General features: G+C 39.7%; 2 protein-coding genes across 2 annotated transcripts; both read left to right on the forward strand.

The window, feature by feature from the left end:
• The first annotated feature begins 10,164 nt into the window (after positions 1–10,164).
• LOC102706435 lies at positions 10,165–13,252 on the forward strand. The gene has a single exon (XM_015842896.2). It carries the CDS (start codon positions 10,311–10,313, stop codon positions 12,729–12,731), a length of 2,421 nt encoding a protein of 806 aa, XP_015698382.2. The 5' UTR covers positions 10,165–10,310; the 3' UTR covers positions 12,732–13,252.
• An 827-nt stretch (positions 13,253–14,079) lies between these two features.
• Positions 14,080–17,540, forward strand: LOC102706711 (mediator of RNA polymerase II transcription subunit 17). Its single transcript, XM_040529436.1, has 7 exons — positions 14,080–14,254; positions 14,342–14,651; positions 14,810–14,895; positions 14,981–15,371; positions 15,562–16,023; positions 16,100–16,420; positions 17,117–17,540. Exons 1-7 carry the CDS (start codon positions 14,166–14,168, stop codon positions 17,432–17,434), a joined length of 1,977 nt encoding a protein of 658 aa, XP_040385370.1. The 5' UTR covers positions 14,080–14,165; the 3' UTR covers positions 17,435–17,540.
• Positions 17,541–21,233: the final 3,693 nt, after the last annotated feature.

Genomic DNA, 21,233 nt, shown 5'->3' on the forward strand with positions numbered 1-21,233 from the left:
TTTTGCCGACCGGTCCCCACTAAATAGGTGCTAGATCCCTTTGGGGGGATTTTAGCTTTTTTTTGCCAACAATATATTTATAAATAAAAAATAATCTATGCATAAAATTTATATGCATTTACCGATGTAAAATGTAAGGCTAAAAAATAAACTACAATTAAAAAACAAAATCACCTTCTAATTTAATGTTCAAGATTTAAATTTTAGTTTCTAAACATAAACAAAATTAAAAAGATAAGACTGCTCAATAGCTTGCTCTTGAAGACGCCCAAGCTAGATTCATGTTATCTCTCTGGACAGGTAATATCTATCGTTTAGACAAGCTAACAAAAAATATTTAAAACTTTATCTAGAAATAATTTTTTAAATATTTGCTTACGGTATCCAATAGGTATCTAAACTAAGTCTTGAGAGGCCGAGGAGATAGATCTGATCTGGTGGATTATAAAGAAGGCCCCCAGCTTGCGGCAACCGGCCATACATACTCGAAACTGACTGCTTTTTAATGTATTTATTTTGAAGTGTTTCATCTTAGTTTATGAGCAATTTTACATTCTTAAGTAGGTATCAAGATACAAGATACAGTATCAAATTTTATATTAAAATTTTAGTATCTTCTGATAACTTCATAAGGATTGTAAAATTACTTAAAAAAATCGTTCATTCTCTTTTTTTCTTTGTGTACTTGTCCAAATCTATAAGTTCTTTAAAACCGGAGCTAGAGAGCTAGTGAACTAGTATTACACAAGATTAATTTGTCCACGTGTTTATTAATTACACCCTGCTATCATATTAGTCTTAATTAGGCTCTTAGCCGCCTTGCAAATCGATCTGTCACGTAATGTGTGTAGTATAATATTTGTCGAGCGCCGGTGAGTACAAGGTGGCAATATATATTTAGTCCATCGGTCCAATCATAATATTTGATACTGACGACACGTACGACTTGGTCCAACCAAGTTTTAGAGAGATATATCTAATCTAACACAACCTATCAAACAAAACCATGGTACATCTTGCCTATTAAATGTATCAAAAAAGGGAGTGCATCCTAATAGATAGATATATAGCTAGGATGGACAAGCCCATACGTAGTTTGGCTCATATTATATATCTGCCACAAGTTCATTTTTCCCCAATTTCTGTTGAATTGAATGCTAGGTACAACTCTCTAAATCAAAATTTATCCTACCTATATATGTGCATCTCTCTCAAAGTGCATCCGAGTGGATTTAATTACCTGGACTCAATGAAGCACAAGTTTTTTTTTTTTGACTCAAATGAAGCACAAGTTGATTGATTGGGATTGATCGATGGAGCTGCATGTACATATATGACCTCCATGAATCACAAGTTGATTGGGATTGACCTCAATTAGTTTGACTTTGGTACGAATAGATCGATCAGTGCATGCAATTGGATTATATATATATCCATACATAAGGAAGAAGAAGTTGAGCTAGCTAGCTAGTGGGCGGTCCAATTAAGTTGATTGAGATTGATTGATCGATGGAGTTGTAGTTGTACATGAGTTACTCCCTCTGTCAACATATATATATATATATATATATATATATATATATATATATATATATATATATATATGCTTTGTTTTTCTTTTTATAGATTCAGTAATCTATGTTTAATTTATATATTATATAAAATTTTATTAGTATCTACATTAAGAGCATTTTCCTTTTTTAGGAGGTATCATGAGGTACCACTGTTTTCTATGTAAAACATTGGTACCTCCTGATACTTTCTCAAGAATGATAAAATTGCTTCTAGATTAAACATTGGTAACTCTAAAACAGAGTTAATATTATATATATATATAGACACACGTACGAATCTATTTCATGCATACGTATAGCGAGCTTTTAACTAGCTAGCGAAATAATTAAATAAACAATGAGTAGAAACCGAATTTGATGGAGTGGATGGAGTAGTAATTTCATTAATGCAATTAATTAATTAGGAGGCAGTGGCAGTGGCAGCGGCAGCGAGGTAGGTATATATAGAGAGGGCATCAAGCATGCAGCTGGTAGTGGCAGAGTGATCGAGCAATTAATCGAGATATTGATAGAAAGCATTGCTAGCTTGCATGTATGTCTCTGGATATATATATATGGAGGGAGGAGATCATATCCATCCATGTCTGCCATCGATGAACGAACGAACTAACATAACATATGTGTGAAGTGCAGGCCGGCCTATCGATGGATGGATCTCTTTTTGCATATGCTGGCCGGTCGATTCGATACGATAGCATCATCCATCAGTGGGAAGGCAACACGCGTGCACTCGCACTGGCACTGGCCGATCCATCCGGCCATACTATATAGTTAGTGATTAATCAGTGCGTGCACGTCGCAGTCTTCTTACATGCATGTACATCTCACACACACACACATATATGATCGATATCCCATATATACGCGCGTATATTCACTTCATTAATTCCAAATTAAATTAAATATACCCCATCTATTATATATATATATATATCCATGTCCAAACTCGATCGATCATAATATTGGCCTGCCTGGATGTGTATCATGCATGTCTAGTACATGCATGGTTTAGCTAGCTAATTTAGAACCAAGTAGGAGTATATACTACACGTAGTTAGTTAATTAATTGAGTCGACGCTCGATATATCGTTGTCCGGCCGGCCTGCTTCCTAGCTTGTTACTAGTAATTTGGTGCACCACTGATGCCCATGTCACACTCCATGCATGCATGCATCATCTCTCGATGATCAGATCCATCGATACATGCATATACAAGTACTATATATATATATATATATATATATATATATGCATGCGTACAGTCAAAATTAACATCATTTTAATTAATTGTGTACATACACGTACAGCAGCTAGCTAGCTAGCTGGATACAGTATATCGACAGATCGATCCTGCATGTCACTCTCGATCGATATATCCACAGATCTTTACTATACGTACGTACGTGTATGCATGCTAGCTGTTCATATTCTGCTTCATCATATCCATCGATCATCTCTAGTATCTCTGCCTGTCGACTGTCTGCATTCATTCCTTCCTCCCGTTTCTCCTTCTCCCTTTCACATGCAATACACTCATCGATCGACAGCAACGTACATCTACCTTAATTAATTAGCTACTTAATTCTGTAGTATACGTACGTCTGTAAATTTATTTACACAGACGGACCGTACGAGACATACATACATACATACGGACAAATTGATTAATTAATATAGCTACGACCAACCTAGCTAGCTAGCTCCAATAATCTACTAGTAAGATCCTAATTTAGACAATGACGCCCCCGTACGTACGTACGTCGACCATCCATCTTGTGCATACTATGTATTATCTTGTCAAATTAGAGTGACTGAAACGGAACATGGAGAAGATCTATCACACAAAACAAAATATCTTGCTAGCTAGCTGACGAATGATAAGCGATTAGGCATTAATCATTGTAAAATTTAAAATTTAATTATTTAATATGATTTTTAAAGCAACTTTTACACAAAAAAAATTATACAACAAACACACTGGTTAGGTAAATACTAGTTTGTTATGTGTGTTCATGGAAATGAGGGAAGTTTTTCTCATGCTCTGCCTCAAACGACAACAAAATTTGCTAAGGAAAACGAAAAAAAAAAATGGGGCCTTTACTGCGTATATATGCTAGAGGGATACAGTAGAAATAGGGGTTTACCAATAAAAAATCTATTTTTAGATTATTCTTTTTTTTTTTGCAACCAGACATCACACATATTATTTTATTATTTTTGTCATTTCGAGGGGAGGAACTTTACTATAAATCACCAAAATTCCCGTATTGCTCATTCTTCACCTTGGCATTAATAATTCTTACCTTTCACTATTATCCTTGTTTTCTTCTAGACTATGGCCCATGTCGCAACCGTCAAGTAGCTAGCTAGCTACACGATTTACCAATAAGAGTAGTTATATCATTTGACTATCTAAAATAACAAGAAATATAAAATAATGCGCGCGTCCACCATATTTTTGGTACCATGTACCAAGTTAATTTTTCCATCAAATCAAAACATCATTTTGGTAACGTAGCTGATGATCAAAGTACGTACGTACTTAATTATCTATCGCTCATTTACTCTAGATCAAAACACAATAACGTTATATATTCAAGTTAGCATTAATTTCTCTCTGTGAATCTGTCAAATCAATTCATCATACGTGGAGTATCTGAATGTTGTTAGTGGCTGCTGCCTGCCGTGCGCAGATAAGTATACGTTGGGTAGCTAGTAATTACAACATCCGTCCCAAAATAAAAGAATTTCTGCGTTTTTATTTAGAATTTTTGACTCTTCGTCTTATTTGAAATTTTTTATTATTAATATTTTTATTGTTACTACATGATAAAACATGAATAATACTTTATGTGTGACTAATTTTTTTTTATTTTTTAATAAATTTTTCAAATAAGACGGATGGTTAAACGCGAGAAATACTTTTTTTTGGACGGAGTAGTACGTATTAACTGACGATGAGGAGACGGTAGAAAACACATACTGTACTCACTCTCTTTTAATAGTAGTATATGATACCGCTACCACACACATTAAACTATTCGTTTTATTTAAAAATACATAAATAAACGATAATATCAGTTATAATTAAAATTATATAGCAATAAATTTAACTATAAAAACAAATAATTTACTTATGTGACGAATGATCAAACGATATTAATTAAATATCAATGAGGTTATCTACTAAAATACAAAGATAATACTACTGTTCTACGCAGATTGTCAAAGTAGTTGTAAAGAATATTATTACAAACGTTTTCTTTACACACGTATCATCAATATATACAATTAATGCAATGATACATCAGGTCGATCGATGAACAGCGACAGTTAAGTAGCCAGATAGTATTCCTGAACTATTCATACATCACAACACAATTGTTCTACGTACGGTTTAACAGTCATCCAGAGTGAATACTTGTACACACATGGATCGAGTGTTATGCAGCAACCACTAGCTTAGCTAGATAGTTAGTCGATCGGGATTTATTCGATGTTACATGTGATCGAGTAGCTTAGTAGATCACCTCTCTCTGTGTATATACATATACGTGAATTTAATTGCTGTGCCATCAGTGAATAGCCGAACTGTGACGATGAATCGATAACCTTCGTCTTTTCACTTATAATTATACTTATAAATCAAAATCTAAATTTTTAACTATAAATTTAGAATTAATTGGAGCTTTGTTCAGCCTAGTTTATTTTTTTCAATATTAACTTAAAAATACATATATATATATAAGTTTTATTTATAAATTATTTTTTAATATATATCTGTATGCATGTGTATATGTATGTACGTGTGTATCGATCTGACGGCGGGTGATAGTTACTTGTCACATGCATATATGAGCCGTCTTCATTTGTGTATCTCCATCGATCGAGATCAACAAGTGGCCACCCAGGGGATTCGATCGTATCATCGTCATTACTACTGCCAAATCTCATGCAAATTGGATTAATCACAACATAACCACTACTAGTACTAGTACTACTAGTCATGCTAGTCTGTCTCCCATCGAGTTCATCAAAAAAAAAAAACTGGTACATTAATTGGTTATATCTATCACCCTACATCAAATTAATTAACTTTAAAGTTGATCCACAGAATGAGGAAAAAAACAGATCGCACCACTCTGAGTGGTACGAGTACAGGATTGGCTGTTTTCTTTAGAGCAGGTAAAGTAGCAGACTATAAGCATATTTTAAATAGATAAAAAAGAAGAGAGGTGGACTACTAATTTGTAGGCAGGCAGCTACGTACGGCTTCAAGACAAAATGTGTGTATGACATGTGGGACCATGTACTGATGTTTTGTAGCTAACTATTATATGCATTGACTATTAGATTGACTATAGATAAATTGGAGCTAGTAGTTGGCTATACTATTGAACTTGCTCTAAGGCTAGATCTAAACTTAGGTCCTGTTTAGAGGCATTTAGAATGACAAGTGACAAATGGCAAAAGTTTTGGTGGTAAACGTTTTGTCATTTTATTTTCCAAGTTGGTGTTTAGAGGCATACAAAAGTTGCCATTTTTTTTTGCAAAAGTGAGAGGGGTCTATGTCCCTATGCACTTTTTGGTGAAATTTGCTAGTTTAGACTACCAAATACTAAATGCAAAGTTGTCATTTTCTTACCCTAGCGTTTAGATCCATTTTGCCAAAAAGTACTTCAAAATGACAAAACTTTTACTATTTTGAAGGATCTAAACAGGGCCTTATATATATTGATGGATTTTTTTTTCTAAAAAATAGATTAAAACCCGTCCTCTATGTTCAAAGACGTAGCCTACATTGATATATCGCACAATTATATATATGCTGCTATCAACTGTTTTTTTTCAAATAATTGTTTGGTTGATGCCTAAGCTTGCCATAACTGAGCTTAGGTAAGTTGTGACATGTAGCAAAAGTATGACCAAGAAATAGTTGGCCACAAGTGTGGCAATGTTAGCTCTAGTTATCTGAGTATGACATGTGGGACGTAAGGGTAGAAAAGTGTAACATGATACAAGTGTGGTATTGAAACAAACGCACATAACAAACTGTGGCATGACTAAAGTATGGCGTGGCAAAGTGAAGCAATCAACCAAACACCCTTAAGTGTTACGTAGGAGCAGTTTGCATCCAGGTGTGATTGTTAGGTTTTCTAGAGAAAAACAAACAATATATGTTTGCATCCAGGGGTGATGGTTAGGTTTTCTAGAGAAAAACAAACAATATATTTACATATGAAAGATAATTTATAAATAAAACTTTTATACGAATGTTTTTAAGTGATCTAAGAGTTAAAGTCGTTAAAAATAAACTAATAAAACCATCTCAAAATATACTTCAGATTTAAGATTAAAAATTAAATTTTAGCTTACAATCATGAAAAGAAAAAAAATGATACTCCTAGTATTTATCTATCACCGTACAGTACCACTATCAATATTAATTTCCGGATTCCTCCGCGAAACCCGCAAGCAGTACATGCGGTGAGTCTACACATACGTACTATTCCTTCGTATTTTCGACAGAAGATGCCATTTTTAATGTTTACATATATGTTTTTCTATTCAGAATATTATATGATTTATTTAATTTATTATGATTAATTTATTATTAAATATAATTTAAGCATATTTTTTTCATGTTTGCATGATATTTTTAAATAAAAAACAGTTAAATGTATGACAAAAATCAACATTACGTCGTTTAAAAATTGGATAAGGAAGTCCTGGTACCATATATACGAATATACCTTAACAAATGACAAACTAAAAAATGGTGAACATGCAAGAGAAAGAAACCAATTAAGGATCAGTGTGTGTATATATGTGTCTCTCTGTCTCTGTGTATATATATTCGACTTAATTATTTGATTGCTTCACTTCGGCCATAGTGGAGTAGTATAGCTACGGTAGCAAGTTGGGTACTACACAGAGATTGATGATAGTAACAATATGACTGAATGATTGTATACGTGATTATTTTTCATGATCAAGTAAGCATGACATGTAATACAGGGGTTGATTAAAAACCAAACGGTATATTTATAAACGATAAATAGTTTATTAATAAAAATTTTATATACATATTCATTGTGATATAAAAGTCAATGCTAGAAAATAAACTTTATTGAGAAAAATCAAAAATCAACTTGAAATTTAATATTGAAAATTTAAATTTTGGCTTATAAGCATAATCCTAAACGAAAAGATGGTAATGTAATGCTACTCCAGCTTGCAGACTAGTATTCTCATCTTTTCTTTCATACTTATACTTATAAGCTAAATTTTAAATTTTAATACTTCAATTTGGACATAAACTTAAATTTTAATACCTCAAAATTAACTCTCAATTAAGTTGTACGTTCTAAATTTTAGTTTATATGTCTAAGCATAAGCGAAAAGGCAAGAGCTGAGGCTGCTGGTATTAATTAATTAGGATGGTGTAGTTTATAATTTACAAATACAATCTAGTCGATCAGTGTATTGACTGAATGACGTACTCGTATGGAAATAGATGGAGTATCTGATAGGTGGGTGGCTTGGCTACTTGAGTCTCCAGTCTTCCGGAAAACTGGTTGATCGATCGTCACCGGATCTTGTTTAATATTTCAAAGGGTGCATGTGCAGGTTGGACGGGTCAAATATTGTATGCTTACTTATATGGATCATATAAACATTGATGCTGCAAATAATTAAAGGAAGTGAGTGATAGACTCGTGCTACTCCACGTAGATCGATGGCAACTGAAGTGACCAAACAAAACACTGCACTTTGTTTTTCCTTCTCTTTGGAAGATAGAGACACTGCAGGTGAGGGCATGCACAAGCTCCTCTCTAGAGTGGTCTTTATAAAAAGCACCTTCTATATAAAGGATGAAGCCTTCCTTTCAACTCTCTTCTCACAGCTATAAATGGGCCCCACAAAAAAATAGGCCTTGCAATGATCTGATTTTTTTTTTTTGAGAATTTTGCCGTCCAAACCTTTTGGCTAAAAAACAATTTCAACACAAACCTCCTAGCCCATATGTCAGCTACTACAATATGATCTCGACCCCTCCTCTCCCATCTCTCAATCGCCTTGGTACTTCTCTCCCTTAACAACGAGGGGGGTTGGTATTGATGTTACTTCATTTCTCGTGATCCTAAATGATTATGTTGTCACCTCCTTCCTTCGAGCTCGACGCCGTTGCCCTTTCTACCACCTTTCCCTCCTTCACCCCGTCTCTAACATCTCCCCCTTCCGTTACCTCTGCCCCCTCCATTGCCTTCATCTCCAGCGATAATCGCCGCTACTAGAAGGCATGGGCTAGTGAGCTCCGTGACAAAGCAGATCGAGGCATCATTAGATGGTGAGCTCCCTGATGATGTAGATTGGGATGGGTGACATACATTAGGTGGAGGTGGCAAAGAATCATGCAACTCTGATCGGGATCGACCTTGGCGGAGGTAGCAGGAGGCTTTAGAAGAGGTGTAGATCTGCCACTGTGGCAGCCGTGATGATCTTCATCCCGGCTGCCTCTACGAGCTCCCCTTGTCCCTCTTCCCGTAGATCTAGTAAAATGGGTTGACCAGTCCTCTGACATTGTAGATCAGGGTGTCATTGGCCGGATAGATCATCACATGCGCATATCATGGTGGCATGGATGAGCTAGCTCCCCGGCAAGGGACTCAGGGTGGTGTATCGTGATAAGTGAGTCTCTCTTCTCCCTCCTTTGTTAGCACCCCTTGCCTTGCTCTCTCGTCGTCCATCTTGAATTGTGGGTTTTATCATCTCCGACTATGTCTATCGTGCCAACAAACGATGCGAAGGATGAGGTAGGAAGGGGACTGCAGGAGTCACTAGGGGCATACCCTCTCTTCTCCAATGTGTGGTGCTCGTTGACTCTGTTACGCGCGCGGATGAGGAACCCGCAGCGGGTGTGAGGAGGTCTGCGAGGGCACAATCCCAGCTGAGTTAGAGTTGATGTGGTTAGGTGGAGTTATTGGTTGTGCTAGTACATTTTTGCATGCCCTGACCTGTCATAGTTATAGTTTTTGTACTTCTGGTATCTAAAATATAGAATATACTTTTACTATTTAAAATTATCTCAAAATATACAAATTTGTTTATCTATTTTTTTCATCTCAATCAATCATATCTTCATGTATTTAATTTACTCATCTACTTTATTATGGTAATAAATTAAAACAACTTTGGCTTTAATCTTAATCTGTCAAAGAAAATATAAGTCTATGTATGTTGAAACGAAGAGAGGCGGATCCAACCCGCTGCTAGAGATTCCAAAATTATTGCCCTGCAGTTTGGTTGCTGCTGACCTTTGTGATCTTTCGTTTTCTCGATCTGTGTTCAGTCTCAGTCTCAGTCCTAGCGAGTTTCTTCTTCTTCTTCTTTAGGGAGAGCTCATAATCGAAACGGCCCATATATCATAGCCTAAGGAAGGGCAGCCCAGTGCAGGTATAGGACTAATTGGGCCGGACTTCATTAGAATTAGAATTAGGCCCAGTAAGTAAGCCGAGGTAGCAAGGGTGCTGGTTGATTGATTGATAGCCACCTCAGTGTTGAGTGTGAGTCAGTGAGTGCGAGCATCCTGGCCGGAGAAGACGCCGCTCGCCGCGCCGCCGCCACCTTCCACCTCCGCCGCCCTTCCCAACCCACACCTCCCATTTCATTCATTCATCCATTCATCCATTGCCTCCTCCTCTTCCCCCGCACTCTGCTCATACGGTGAGTGCCATGTCGCCAACCCTACCCCCCCAAACCCTAGCCGCTGGGGACCTCGTCTGGGCCAAGTCCAAGCGCCGCCCCTGGTGGCCCGCCCGCCTCCTCCCCGACGGCCTCGTCTCCTACCTCGCCGACCCCGACGTCTCCCCTCGCCGCGCCTCCGACCTCAGGCCCTTCGCCAACCCCGACGCCGACCTCATGGCCCGCGCCACCACCGCCCGCGCATTCGTCGCCGCCGTCCACGACGCGCAGGCGCAGGCCGCCGCGCTCCTCCAGGCCCGCCTCACCTGCCCCTGCGCCTCCCACGACCACCACCACGCGCCGCCCCTTCACGCCAACCTCGACAACCTCCCGCCGCCCGACTTCCTCGCCTCCCTCCGCCACGCCGCGCTCGACGCCTCCTCCGTCGGCCTGCTCGACCTCCCAAGGCTCAAGAGCTGGGCCACTGCCCTCGCCCAGGGATGGGGCCCCGATGGCCCGGGCCATTACCCACGCCGCCCTGTGGCTGACCTTGTCGACAAGATTGACCTTGATGTGCCCGCCGCCTGGGATGCCCAGGACCAGGACACCAGGCCATTCGAGGTGCCGCAGGAGACTCCCACCCAAAAGAAGCGCAGCGTCACCGAGCTCATGGACAATGATGATGACAAGACTACGCCTCAGAATGAGAGGAGCAGCTCTGCTAACACCGCCGTCTTGTCCAGCAAGCGTGAGCGCAAGAAGAGCAAATATCTGTCACCGCCCTACACCAATTTGGGTGGGATTACCCTTGTTGAGAAGGCGCCTGATTCGCCAAAGCCGTCTCTGACTGCTGCCGCTGAAGATGAAAGCAAGGTGTTGCCAAAGTCAATGCAGGAAAATGTTGATGCACAAGAGGTATTGCTGCTTCTGCGCAGAGCTGGGATTGATGTATTCCACAGGGTACGGTCTATGAAGGCCGTCGATGCCTTCCTTTCTTCGTATAGAAGTTCACTGTTTGTTGAGGGTGCCGACTATAAGTCCTATAAAGCGCACAAGTGTCCTGCGGAGAATGCTTTTGCAAATGCTGGTGCGGACACAGCTGGTTCATTCGCAGATTCACGTGCTGCTCTGAAGATAGGCAAGTGTGTGAAGAGGAGCAGAAAACATAATCAAGATGAGAGTGGAAGTCCTTCGAACAAGACTGAGAAGAGAGGGAAAAGTTCTCCTGCAGCTGCCCTTGGCTGTGGTGTAACAATTACCCCTGCTATTCCTATCAGGCAAGTGAGGGCAGAAGACATGAAAAGCCTGGTGAAACCAGGGAGTGGTGCAAGGGGTATGGCAGGTTGTGTTCAGCTTGATAAGGGCAAGCCAGATTTTAAGAGCCCTACATCAACCTCAGTGAAGGTAGCAAAAGAACACGGACAGGAGCAGGATCAAGCAAATGGGCAATCAGTTTTGAAGACGCCAGCCGATGCTTGCAAGAATTTATTTCACCAACCTGCAAAACAGAATGATGCAGGTATGGTGGAAGCAAAACAGTTGCATAGCAGCATTCAAGCAGATACAGTCATGCAAGGCATTGTTGTAGATGTGCCTGTCAGAAACGTTCTGATGGAAGCAGTGAAGTGTGAAGCTAATATTTCTGTACATACAGACGAGCAGGGTGCTCCTATGAGGGAAGACATATCCTTATCTCAGTCAACAGATGGAAATAAAGAACATGCAAACACCGAAGTGCGTACGGTCCAAGAATCTTATGCTTCCCTAGAAGCGATGGTGCCAGAAATGCTTATGAAAGCAGAGGTCGCTAATGGCACTGCTGTTGCAGCAGCAAGCAATGCCCTCAAAGATGAGGGCCAAAGCATTGAACAACCTAGCCTGAACAAGATGATTCCTGGAGCTAGTGTAAACCATTCCTCTGGTGACGCTACCAACAGCGCTTTCCCTGACCTAGCTAATTCTACTCCTAAGAAAAAAAAGAAGAAAACTGCAGAGCACTTTGGAAACCCTGCAGCCCTTCTTTTGGACTTTGCAAAGGGTGTTGTTCTGCCCTCCAAAGAGGAACTGCTATCTGCATTTGGTAAGTTTGGCCTGGTGATCGAGTCTGAGACTGAGATCATAAAAGACAACCATAGCGCTCGTGTTGTGTTCGGGAAAAGTGCTGAAGCTGAGGCGGCTTACAACAGTGCAGAAACTCTTGGTATGTTTGGTCCCCCGTTTGCTACACCGAGACTTCATTATCTTCCTCCAATCAAGTTGAGCGTGCCTTCGCCAGCATCAAAGCCTCCACTTACGGATATTAGGAAAAATCTGGAGAGGATGATCTCGTCCCTGGGTGGCCATTCATCGGTCAAGAAGGCGGCAACTCCATCGGATGGATCAAAGCAAGAAAACCTTCTTGGAGAAATGCAGGGGCTTTTGGCAAAAGTTGACAAGATGCTCAGCGGGCCTTCTGCTGCTGCTCCTCATTAGCTCCCTGACGTGTGGTTTTATCCTATTCTCTCCGTAGTTAGATGCCTTATTGCAATGCCTATGCTGTCTGTCGCTGTCGTCAATTATAGCTGCCGATCTTCAGCTTATGATAAATTAGGTGTTTTGACGATTTCGGCAGCAAGGGATTCAAACTCTTGTGAATGGTAGTCGTTATTATGTCACTGCTTTGTGTGTGATATATTAAGACTGCAACCTTCTTCTAGTTCCAGCCCTCGCAGTAGCATGGGAACCAGAACCATGGTGTTGTTTTTACCCCAATGGCGAGTATCATGCGGCTATAATAAGGGAAAATAATTTACATAGCTGTTGGGGTTGACATCACATCACATGGCACTGGTCCACTGGAAACAGTTAGTAATTTACTATGCAAAAAAAAAAAAAACTGACATTGGCATGCTTGTTGCATACATTGATCTGGGAAGAGTGGATGTGATACAGTTACAGTGTTCTCCAGTCAAATGTAGTAACAACACAATAACCAAGCAGCTCAGTAGTTGTGAATAAATAAATTGAGTATACTGCTGATGTTGATTAGTTTGGCTGAGCGTATGTGTTAGTCAATGATGATGCAAGAGGATGGATGGAGAGGAAATTATCGCTGCATCTGTTGTTGATGGATCAGGGTCAGCTGAAGTTGTAGATTTGACTGTAACTGTAGCAGTCCGGATCAATCCACCGTCCGGCTGAAAACCAACGGCTAGATCTAAGGCACTAACTTTTCTTTGCTTTACTTGTTATTTTGCAGATTATCAACCGAAAAAATCAGTTAGATGGAATTAGAAATATAATGGTTAAATTAGTTATACTCAATATCATATCTTTTTTTGTTTCTGATTATGCAAGTCAAAATTTAAATTTTTAACCTTAATTTTAGAGTTGATTTTATTTTCTTCACCGAAGTTTATTTTTCAATTTGATTTTTAGATCGCTAAGAATATGTATATAAAACTTTTATTTATAAATTATTTTTCATTAACAAATATGCATTTTGGAACCATCATCCCAATGTGTTCAATAAAACTTTTTATTTAAGCAAAGTAATAAATTAATTTAGGCTTGCTAAGTGGAGTAGCTGTAGGGAAAACAGAAGTAAATGAACAGCTCTACATCCGGCCATTGGTTACTAATGATTAGATGGATGGACTGCTAAAGTTACAGTCGAAGCTGCAACTTCAGCTGATCCTGATCCGTTGTTGATAGTGTTATTATCCCAGGCAAATTTAGTTAGTTTATTGGGCTGGCCCAAATTTGGCCCATCACACTAGCCAAGGGCCCATCGTATCCTCCAGGGGAAAAAAGAAAAAGAAAGAAGCCCATAGTAAAACTCAGTCCAAATCCAAAGTGGTGGGGGAGAGAGAGGAAACCCTCGCCTAGATCTCCTGACTCCGACGAGCTCGCCGCCGGCCACCGCTCATGGAGGAAGGCGTGAGGGTGGACCTCGACAAGCTCCCCATCAAGCGGCTCCAGGCCATCGACGAGGCCGGCAACGAGCACTACCCGCCGTAAGCAAGCAAGCAACCCCGCCCCCCCCTCCCTCTCGATTCACCAAAACCTAACCGCTGCTGTGGGTTCGGATTCCGATTCCGCAGGGACACCAGCAGCGATGAGCAGCGGCTCTCCGCCATCCGCCGGATCGACTTCTCCTGGGTCATCGACAAGGACGCCAAGAAGCCCAAGAAGGCGGCCAAGGACACCGCCCAGCAGGCATGGCCGTGGCAGGGCATGATGGAGAGCCTGCAGCAGGCGCAGCAGGAGCTCTCCATCGTCATTGACCTCATCTCCACGGTCGAAGCCAATGATGCAGTGGCCGTCGCTGGAATGCTCAAGCCCAAATCGCTGCCCAACGAAACCCTCGTTGACACTGCCGTCTCCGCAGCCACCAAGCTTCAGCGCCTCCGGGTATGTCGCCTACTTCCTATAACCCTTTTATGCGACACACCAGCTTCACATCATGGAATTATCAACTTACTGTACTACAGGATGTTTCTATAACTGGTCAACTTCTGCCTTGCATTTGCCATGCTTCCTAGTGGTGATTTCCATTTGTGTCCTCGCAGCATTTGGGACGGTACTTCAAACAGTCGGCCAAGACAATGGAGCAGCAGTTCCAAAAGGAGTCTAGGTTCTACGGCTCATTAATCAGGCATGTCTTGTTGCTCAACTTGTGCTGTAATTTTAATACCACTTGACTGAAGTTTTCACGATAATCACTTGTGGATTGCCGCCAGATTGCAGCAGAACTGGAAAGTGAAGCGGCAACGGTTTGGTGGAAGTGGTCCAGGAAGCGAGGGCTTCATGTTTGATCTGGTCGACAGTTCTCAATTGGACACATCTGTGATGCCCCGGTTGTCATCATTGTCATTGATCCCAATCGATCAAGACTCATCAGGCACTTTGTCTGTACAAGTCCCACAAAAATCTTGCCGTTTCTTGAGTCTTAATTTCCGTGGGGATAGTACCAATGGTGCGGAAAGCTATGGTTACAAACTGAAAGATGGTATCTCAAATATCACTCCGTCTGCAACAGAAAATGATGCTGACAATGATGATGTCAATAAATCCATTAAAAATGCACATTCTATTCTTCGCAACATCCATGAGTCAATATTTGAGGAGCAGGTCAGCTAATTGTCTTCTTGGCATATAAGATTTCCTGTAGGATGCTCTTATCTCTTAACTGTAGCATCATCTAAAATTATTGTACATCATGTGGTGGTATCTTTCACCACTGCCGCCCCACCCTCCCTGGGTTTATCATTATTGTTTATGTATATATTTCTGTGGCTTAGCTTAGTGTATGCCTTTGTAGGTATTTGATATGGTGATTCGCGAAACATTTGTCCAATCTCAAGGCATCAACGTGACTGGGATGCGCGAAGATTTTCTCCAATTATCTATTGGCCAGGAATGTTCGTTGTGCCTCTCGCTTGCTCATTCTGGGGATGGTATTGACTCGGAAATGGTAGGCCGTGAAGGCCGTACTAATTCAGAGGATGCTTCAAGTCTTGTGTTGGCCACCATGAATGGCAAGCAAGACCCTTTAAGAAAGGACGTGATAGGGTTTCCTAACCCCAGAAGTCTGGAAATTTACTTGCTACAATTGTTTCATGCGAACATTCTTAGGAAGGTCAGGGAGAAATCCCTTAACGTTGGTCGCTACCAGAGTCCTGCTCAGGTTGCAGGTGATGATTATGGCCTACTAGGTCATTTCTGCATGACAGTAGCTCACAGGATATTTTCTAACAAAGTACTCTTGGAGCTTGAGAGTGTGGTATGTTCCTATAAGCTTGTTGATGCTACATAGTTTGCATGTAGATCAGCATTTAAATTTACTTTCTCTAATGCAGGTTAGCGGGGTTCCCTATCTCCATTTGCGTTCTCTTCCTACTTGGCATTCTCGAACTTCTTCCTGGTCTCTATGCTTGAAAGTTCCTCAGCCTATCCTGGCTACTGATCGGATTGCTAAACCTTCTGATAACCATGAACCCAAGTACAAATCAAGGTCACAGTTCAATACTAAGGTGATTGTGAAAGATAGCCAAATTAGTTTAATGGGTGAAGGCTCCCCAAGCATTGCTGGGTCATTGAGTGGGAAGTCCTCCGATGGACATTTGATTAACAGCTACAATTGTGACCTGGAAGACCTCCCAACCATGCTTCTGCAGCAGGTAAACCTGTGATGATACTATTTAAATTATTTACTGGTAGATTGGTGTTTATGAAATTATTAAAGTTGTTGCCATTGGAATTCATTATGGTCCAGAAGGTTGAAGCAACAGAAAGTAATTCATGTTTGCCATTGATAATGTGATGAGCCAGACTCTTTCTAGCCCTGTAAATGTGTACTATAAACTCCTTGCATTTAAATGTTTGAGTTTAGTATTTTCCTTTAGAAAATCTTCATTTGCAGCTATCTACCTACATTTCACTTACAATTCAAAATGAATGTGGCATGCATGTTGAGCTGAACAGAACATCAGTGCAGAAAATATAAGTGGTTAAAACATTCTAGGGCCATTTCCATGTTTCCGCACTCTTGAGGTTAATATTGTCTTGTCCCACATTAGAAAAGGTCTGGAAAGGCAGTAAACATTCATGTAATAGAAAACTGAAAGCACTGAATACAATGGGAAAAAGGGTGCAATATGTTTATGCTTTGGTAGACCTGTTATTTCCTGAACTTTGGTCGTCTTGTTGATGTATATTGCTATTTAATAATAATCCAAGTGGATTATTGTAAGGATTTGTTTCCAAGTAATACTGTGCTGCCCATGAATATTACCCATGTCAAAACAGTGATTCCTGACGCCGTTTTGAAGTCTACTTTATCAGGATAATTTGCTCACTGTTTTTTCCCTGTGCAGGTTGCCAGTCAAGTAATCCACTGGCTTCATGAAGAAGCATTGGTTCTTGGTATGAACGTGACTAGAGATTTTCTCTGCCTTTACTTTGATCTTGAGCAAGGGGAAACGCTTGGCCTGGTGGCGCATGTTGATCCAGATGATGCCTACGGATGCATTTCTTGGTACCTTACTATTGATCACCCAACGGAGGATGGGAAGATGTCAGCAGATAGTTACGAGTTTGAGAAGCGTAGGTTTTTGGGCTATGTTTCTCTTGAAGTGTTGTACTCTACGCTTATGGACCTGATAAATCTGTGTAACGCTGGTGCCCACCACTGACATCTATCTGCATATCCATGTATTGTCACTTACTGCCGTGTTGATTGTTGATTGGTCCTTTGCTTAGGTGAATGAAATCATGTTGGTTGTTGCCCACTATCACTCATATCGTGTCTTTTCTTTCCGGACGTAAACAGATCCAGTTAAACGAACGGTGGGAGTTCGATCAGCAGCTAAATAAACCAGCTGTTTGATGCTTCGTGCTCGATGTGTATGGTTTTATGCATCTAGTGACTTTTGCTCGTATATCGACCAGAGAATCGAGATGATTCTGCATTTGGAGTTTTTGGACATGCCCACATGCTTGTATACCAGTGTAATGGATGGATCAATCATAATAGTTTTATCATCCTCTTATGATGATAAGAGCTTGATCGGCAGGGTAAGCTATCTCATCTTGATGAACAGCAAGAGCCATGTGATCACAGGTTAAATCTGATCATTCGGATGATGATTTGTTAGCCAGGGAGCATCCAAGAGATTTTGGGTGAAATTGAAGCTGCCTCTATGAACCCGTAGTGTGTGTCCGCAGGTGCATGTGTAAGATGCCTAGCTGCAAGAAGAATCTGAAATACTATGCGTACCTTTTTTTTCCCTTTATTTGTTTGTTAGATAAATCAAACTCATGAGTTAGGAACATGATGCTTTATTCCAAAGTGTACTCTCCTTCTCTTTGGCTGAAATTACATCATTTAATTTAATGCGATCTGTCCATAAAAGAAAAGGAGTCCTTTCTGAACTCTCTTATTTCACCTTTTTCTCTCTGAAAGGCCAACCTCCATATCCGGTACCACCTATTCATGGTTGTCATAAAAGTGTGTTCACAATTTACATTTTGGTTCTATTTTCCTATTGGCTTCTCATCGATGGAGAGAAGTCTGAAAGATGAAAACTTCTCTCAATCCTGATACTGTTATGTCTGATTAGCCAGTTGGCATTCAATTAATTGGCCGGCGGCTCCTAGAACTCAGGCAAAATGTTTCTTTGGGTTTCAGAAAGGCATTTAACAGTATGTGTCCTTTTGCATTAGTCAAGACACTGAAATGAAATAAATAAAATTGATTAGGATTGTGAAAATGGTTTACCTTTAAATGAAAGAAAAGGATGAGACCAAGTCACCAAGAATGAATGCATATGGTTGCAAAAGTAAAACAGAAATGGTACCTCAAGCATGACTACGAGTGCACCACCTAAAGCAGATTATCTTTAGTTTCATCTTTGGTTCTTGCTTTCTGGAAATTATATCCTATTACTATTTGAAAAGGATGAAAGGGAAAAGGTGTGCTCTTGCTTTTCTGAAAAGAAGAGGGAAAGAAAGCAATGACAGAGCCTGGCCAAGTTTGTTCTGCCTTCTTGCTGGCTAGTATTTTTATTGGATCGTGGATACAACTTTGCAAATCATGAGGTGCTGTGACCAGCAACTAATTCATTATTGTTGGTTTATTACTTGTGTGATTGGTAATGTATCCAGCACGCATGCCTTCTATAATCCCTCCTGTTGTGCTTCTGGTGAACAGCTTTGAAGCGGAACTTTTTATGCTTGTAAGGATAAAAGTAGCTGCAGCCCAAATAATATAGTACATCTTTCTCAGAGATGGCTACATGCTTGATGATCGAAATTTTCAATTTGATTACCGCCATTTGGAAGCTATCCTACTTGGACACTAACTACTCCAAATGGAAAAACCCTCAGTGTTCTTAATGCCAACTTGCCGCAGGGTGTTCAATTAGTACTCAGATTTCACCAGTGATTACCTTCCTTCAGAATATGATTAGTGGTTAGGATCCAAATGACACCAGAACGTTTCTTGATATTAAATTATTTCGATCTCTGTTAAACTATTGCCATCTGATTATTTCTAGTCGTCCAGCTCTTCTCACAATCTCTTTGATTTTGTGTATGGCCTACATGTTGCACCGACCATTTCTTTCATCCAACTCTTCTAGTCATATCATCAGGTACAATTCTAAAAATTTTGAACACTCGGACACGCGCACAACATTCCATTTGACAGGTAATCTATCTAAATGTCTAATTGAAGGAAGGTTTCTTTCAATTAACCACTCTGTAATCATTTCATATCATTGTGACAGCGATGTCAAAATGACATTTTTTTAGATAATGTGTCAAAACGACATAGCTGCTTTGTTTTGAAAAAAAAAAAAGATCAGATGTAGAACGGAAAGAAATTAGCTCTGATAGAACATTTTTATGAGAGGATCCATATATTCAAAATTATGAGATGTTTGTCCTGACAGATTATTTAAGTATAGACTGCAAATTGAGAGTGCACATTCATGTTCCAAGGACAGACGTTGAACCGAGTCACCTAACATAACCTTAACTAGATGAAAGAAAGCTGTATCCAAGTGACAACCGAACCTTACCTTACAACATTTTTTTTATCTTGCCTGACTGATTAATACCATGATTTGACCAAATACCTCCGAGGTAAAAGGCAATTGCATGCTCATTAAATAACCGAATAATAACACGGATCACTGGTTTTCTTTGACACAAAGAACATGCTTATGTATTTTGGCACGCCTCATTTTGATCTTATTTTCTTGAACAAACAAAACAGTGTGAGATTTCAGTATTCACGCCAAAAATGGCGAGCAAGTAGGTTGGGTGAGACTTGTGAAAATGGGATTAGCTGTAGCACAAGCAAGCATGGAAGGTTCATTCTCAGGATAACCCAGCAGTACGATCCGTACCAGGAAACAGCGAAGTCAGTCATGGCTACTGCTGACTTGCTGACATGAAGCTCGACACCGCTTGCTCACCTATTCTAATCTACCCTCCAGAAGACCAGATTGTTAATTACGTATACACAGGGTTCTAGGCAGAATCTCTGTTAATCTTTAGTTTAATGGAAAGTATGGCCTATTGCCTCGATGGACGAGGGTTAAGGTGGTGTTTAGTTTGCAAAAATTTTTTTAAAAGCATCGTATCAAGTTTTTGGATACATATTTAAAGTATTAAACATAGTCTAATTACAAAATAAATTTTAAATTTCGGCTGGAAACTACGAGACGAATTTTTTGAGCCTAATTAATCCGTCATTAGCACATGTTGGTTACTGTAGCACTTATGGCTAATCATTTTCTAATTAGGCTCAAAAGATTATCTCAAGATTTCTTCCGTAATTGTGCAATTAGTTTTTTGGTTTATCTATGTTTAATGCTTTATTTAAGTGTCCAAAGATTTGATGTAATGTTTTTAGAAAATAATTTTGGAAACTAAACGGACCTGCCTAACACTAGGAAAGCTTTACACATAGTTATATGCATATTGTTGAGTTAATTTGTTTTGTGATGCTATAGCATTTTTAGCCTCCATTTTGGTTTATGGCCAAAATTTGGCATGCCCCGTAGGTTGGTAAGGCCTGGTAAAATTATTTAGTGCAAATTTTGGAGTGGGAATTTTATTGTATTAATCTGTTTCTATTTTTCTTAAAAAGAGTAAAATTTAGTAGTATATCCGAATATGGTCGCCCAACCACTTAGGGCTTCCTTAGAATGCAGGAATCTTAAAATACATAAATAGTAAAAATGCGGAATTTGAGTGCCCTATAACCTAAATCCTATGATTTTGAGAAACATAGGAAACTATATGAATAACTGTTTGCATCGGGCACATGAAAAACTTAGAAATTGAAAGTGAAAGATAGACACAAAGAAAATTTTTTAATAGGTTGGACCTCACGTTGAAAATTCTTCAAAATTCCTATGTTTTGAGATATTCATATGGAATTTGAATTTAGAAGAGACATTCCTTTGTTCGAAAGGACTATAA

Source organism: Oryza brachyantha, chromosome 12, assembly GCF_000231095.2.
Source record: "Oryza brachyantha chromosome 12, ObraRS2, whole genome shotgun sequence".
Classification (NCBI taxonomy): domain Eukaryota; kingdom Viridiplantae; phylum Streptophyta; class Magnoliopsida; order Poales; family Poaceae; genus Oryza; species Oryza brachyantha.

Excerpts from the sequence above, each read along its gene's own strand:
- LOC102706435 (XM_015842896.2), top strand. The coding sequence starts at position 10,311 with ATGTCGCCAACCCTACCCCCCCAAACCCTAGCCGCTGGGGACCTCGTC.
- LOC102706711 (XM_040529436.1), top strand. The coding sequence starts at position 14,166 with ATGGAGGAAGGCGTGAGGGTGGACCTCGACAAGCTCCCCATCAAGCGG. Across the intron at positions 14,652-14,809 it reads CCAAGCTTCAGCGCCTCCGG|CATTTGGGACGGTACTTCAA; the intron begins GTATGTCGCCTA and ends GTGTCCTCGCAG. Across the intron at positions 16,024-16,099 it reads TCTTGGAGCTTGAGAGTGTG|GTTAGCGGGGTTCCCTATCT; the intron begins GTATGTTCCTAT and ends TCTCTAATGCAG.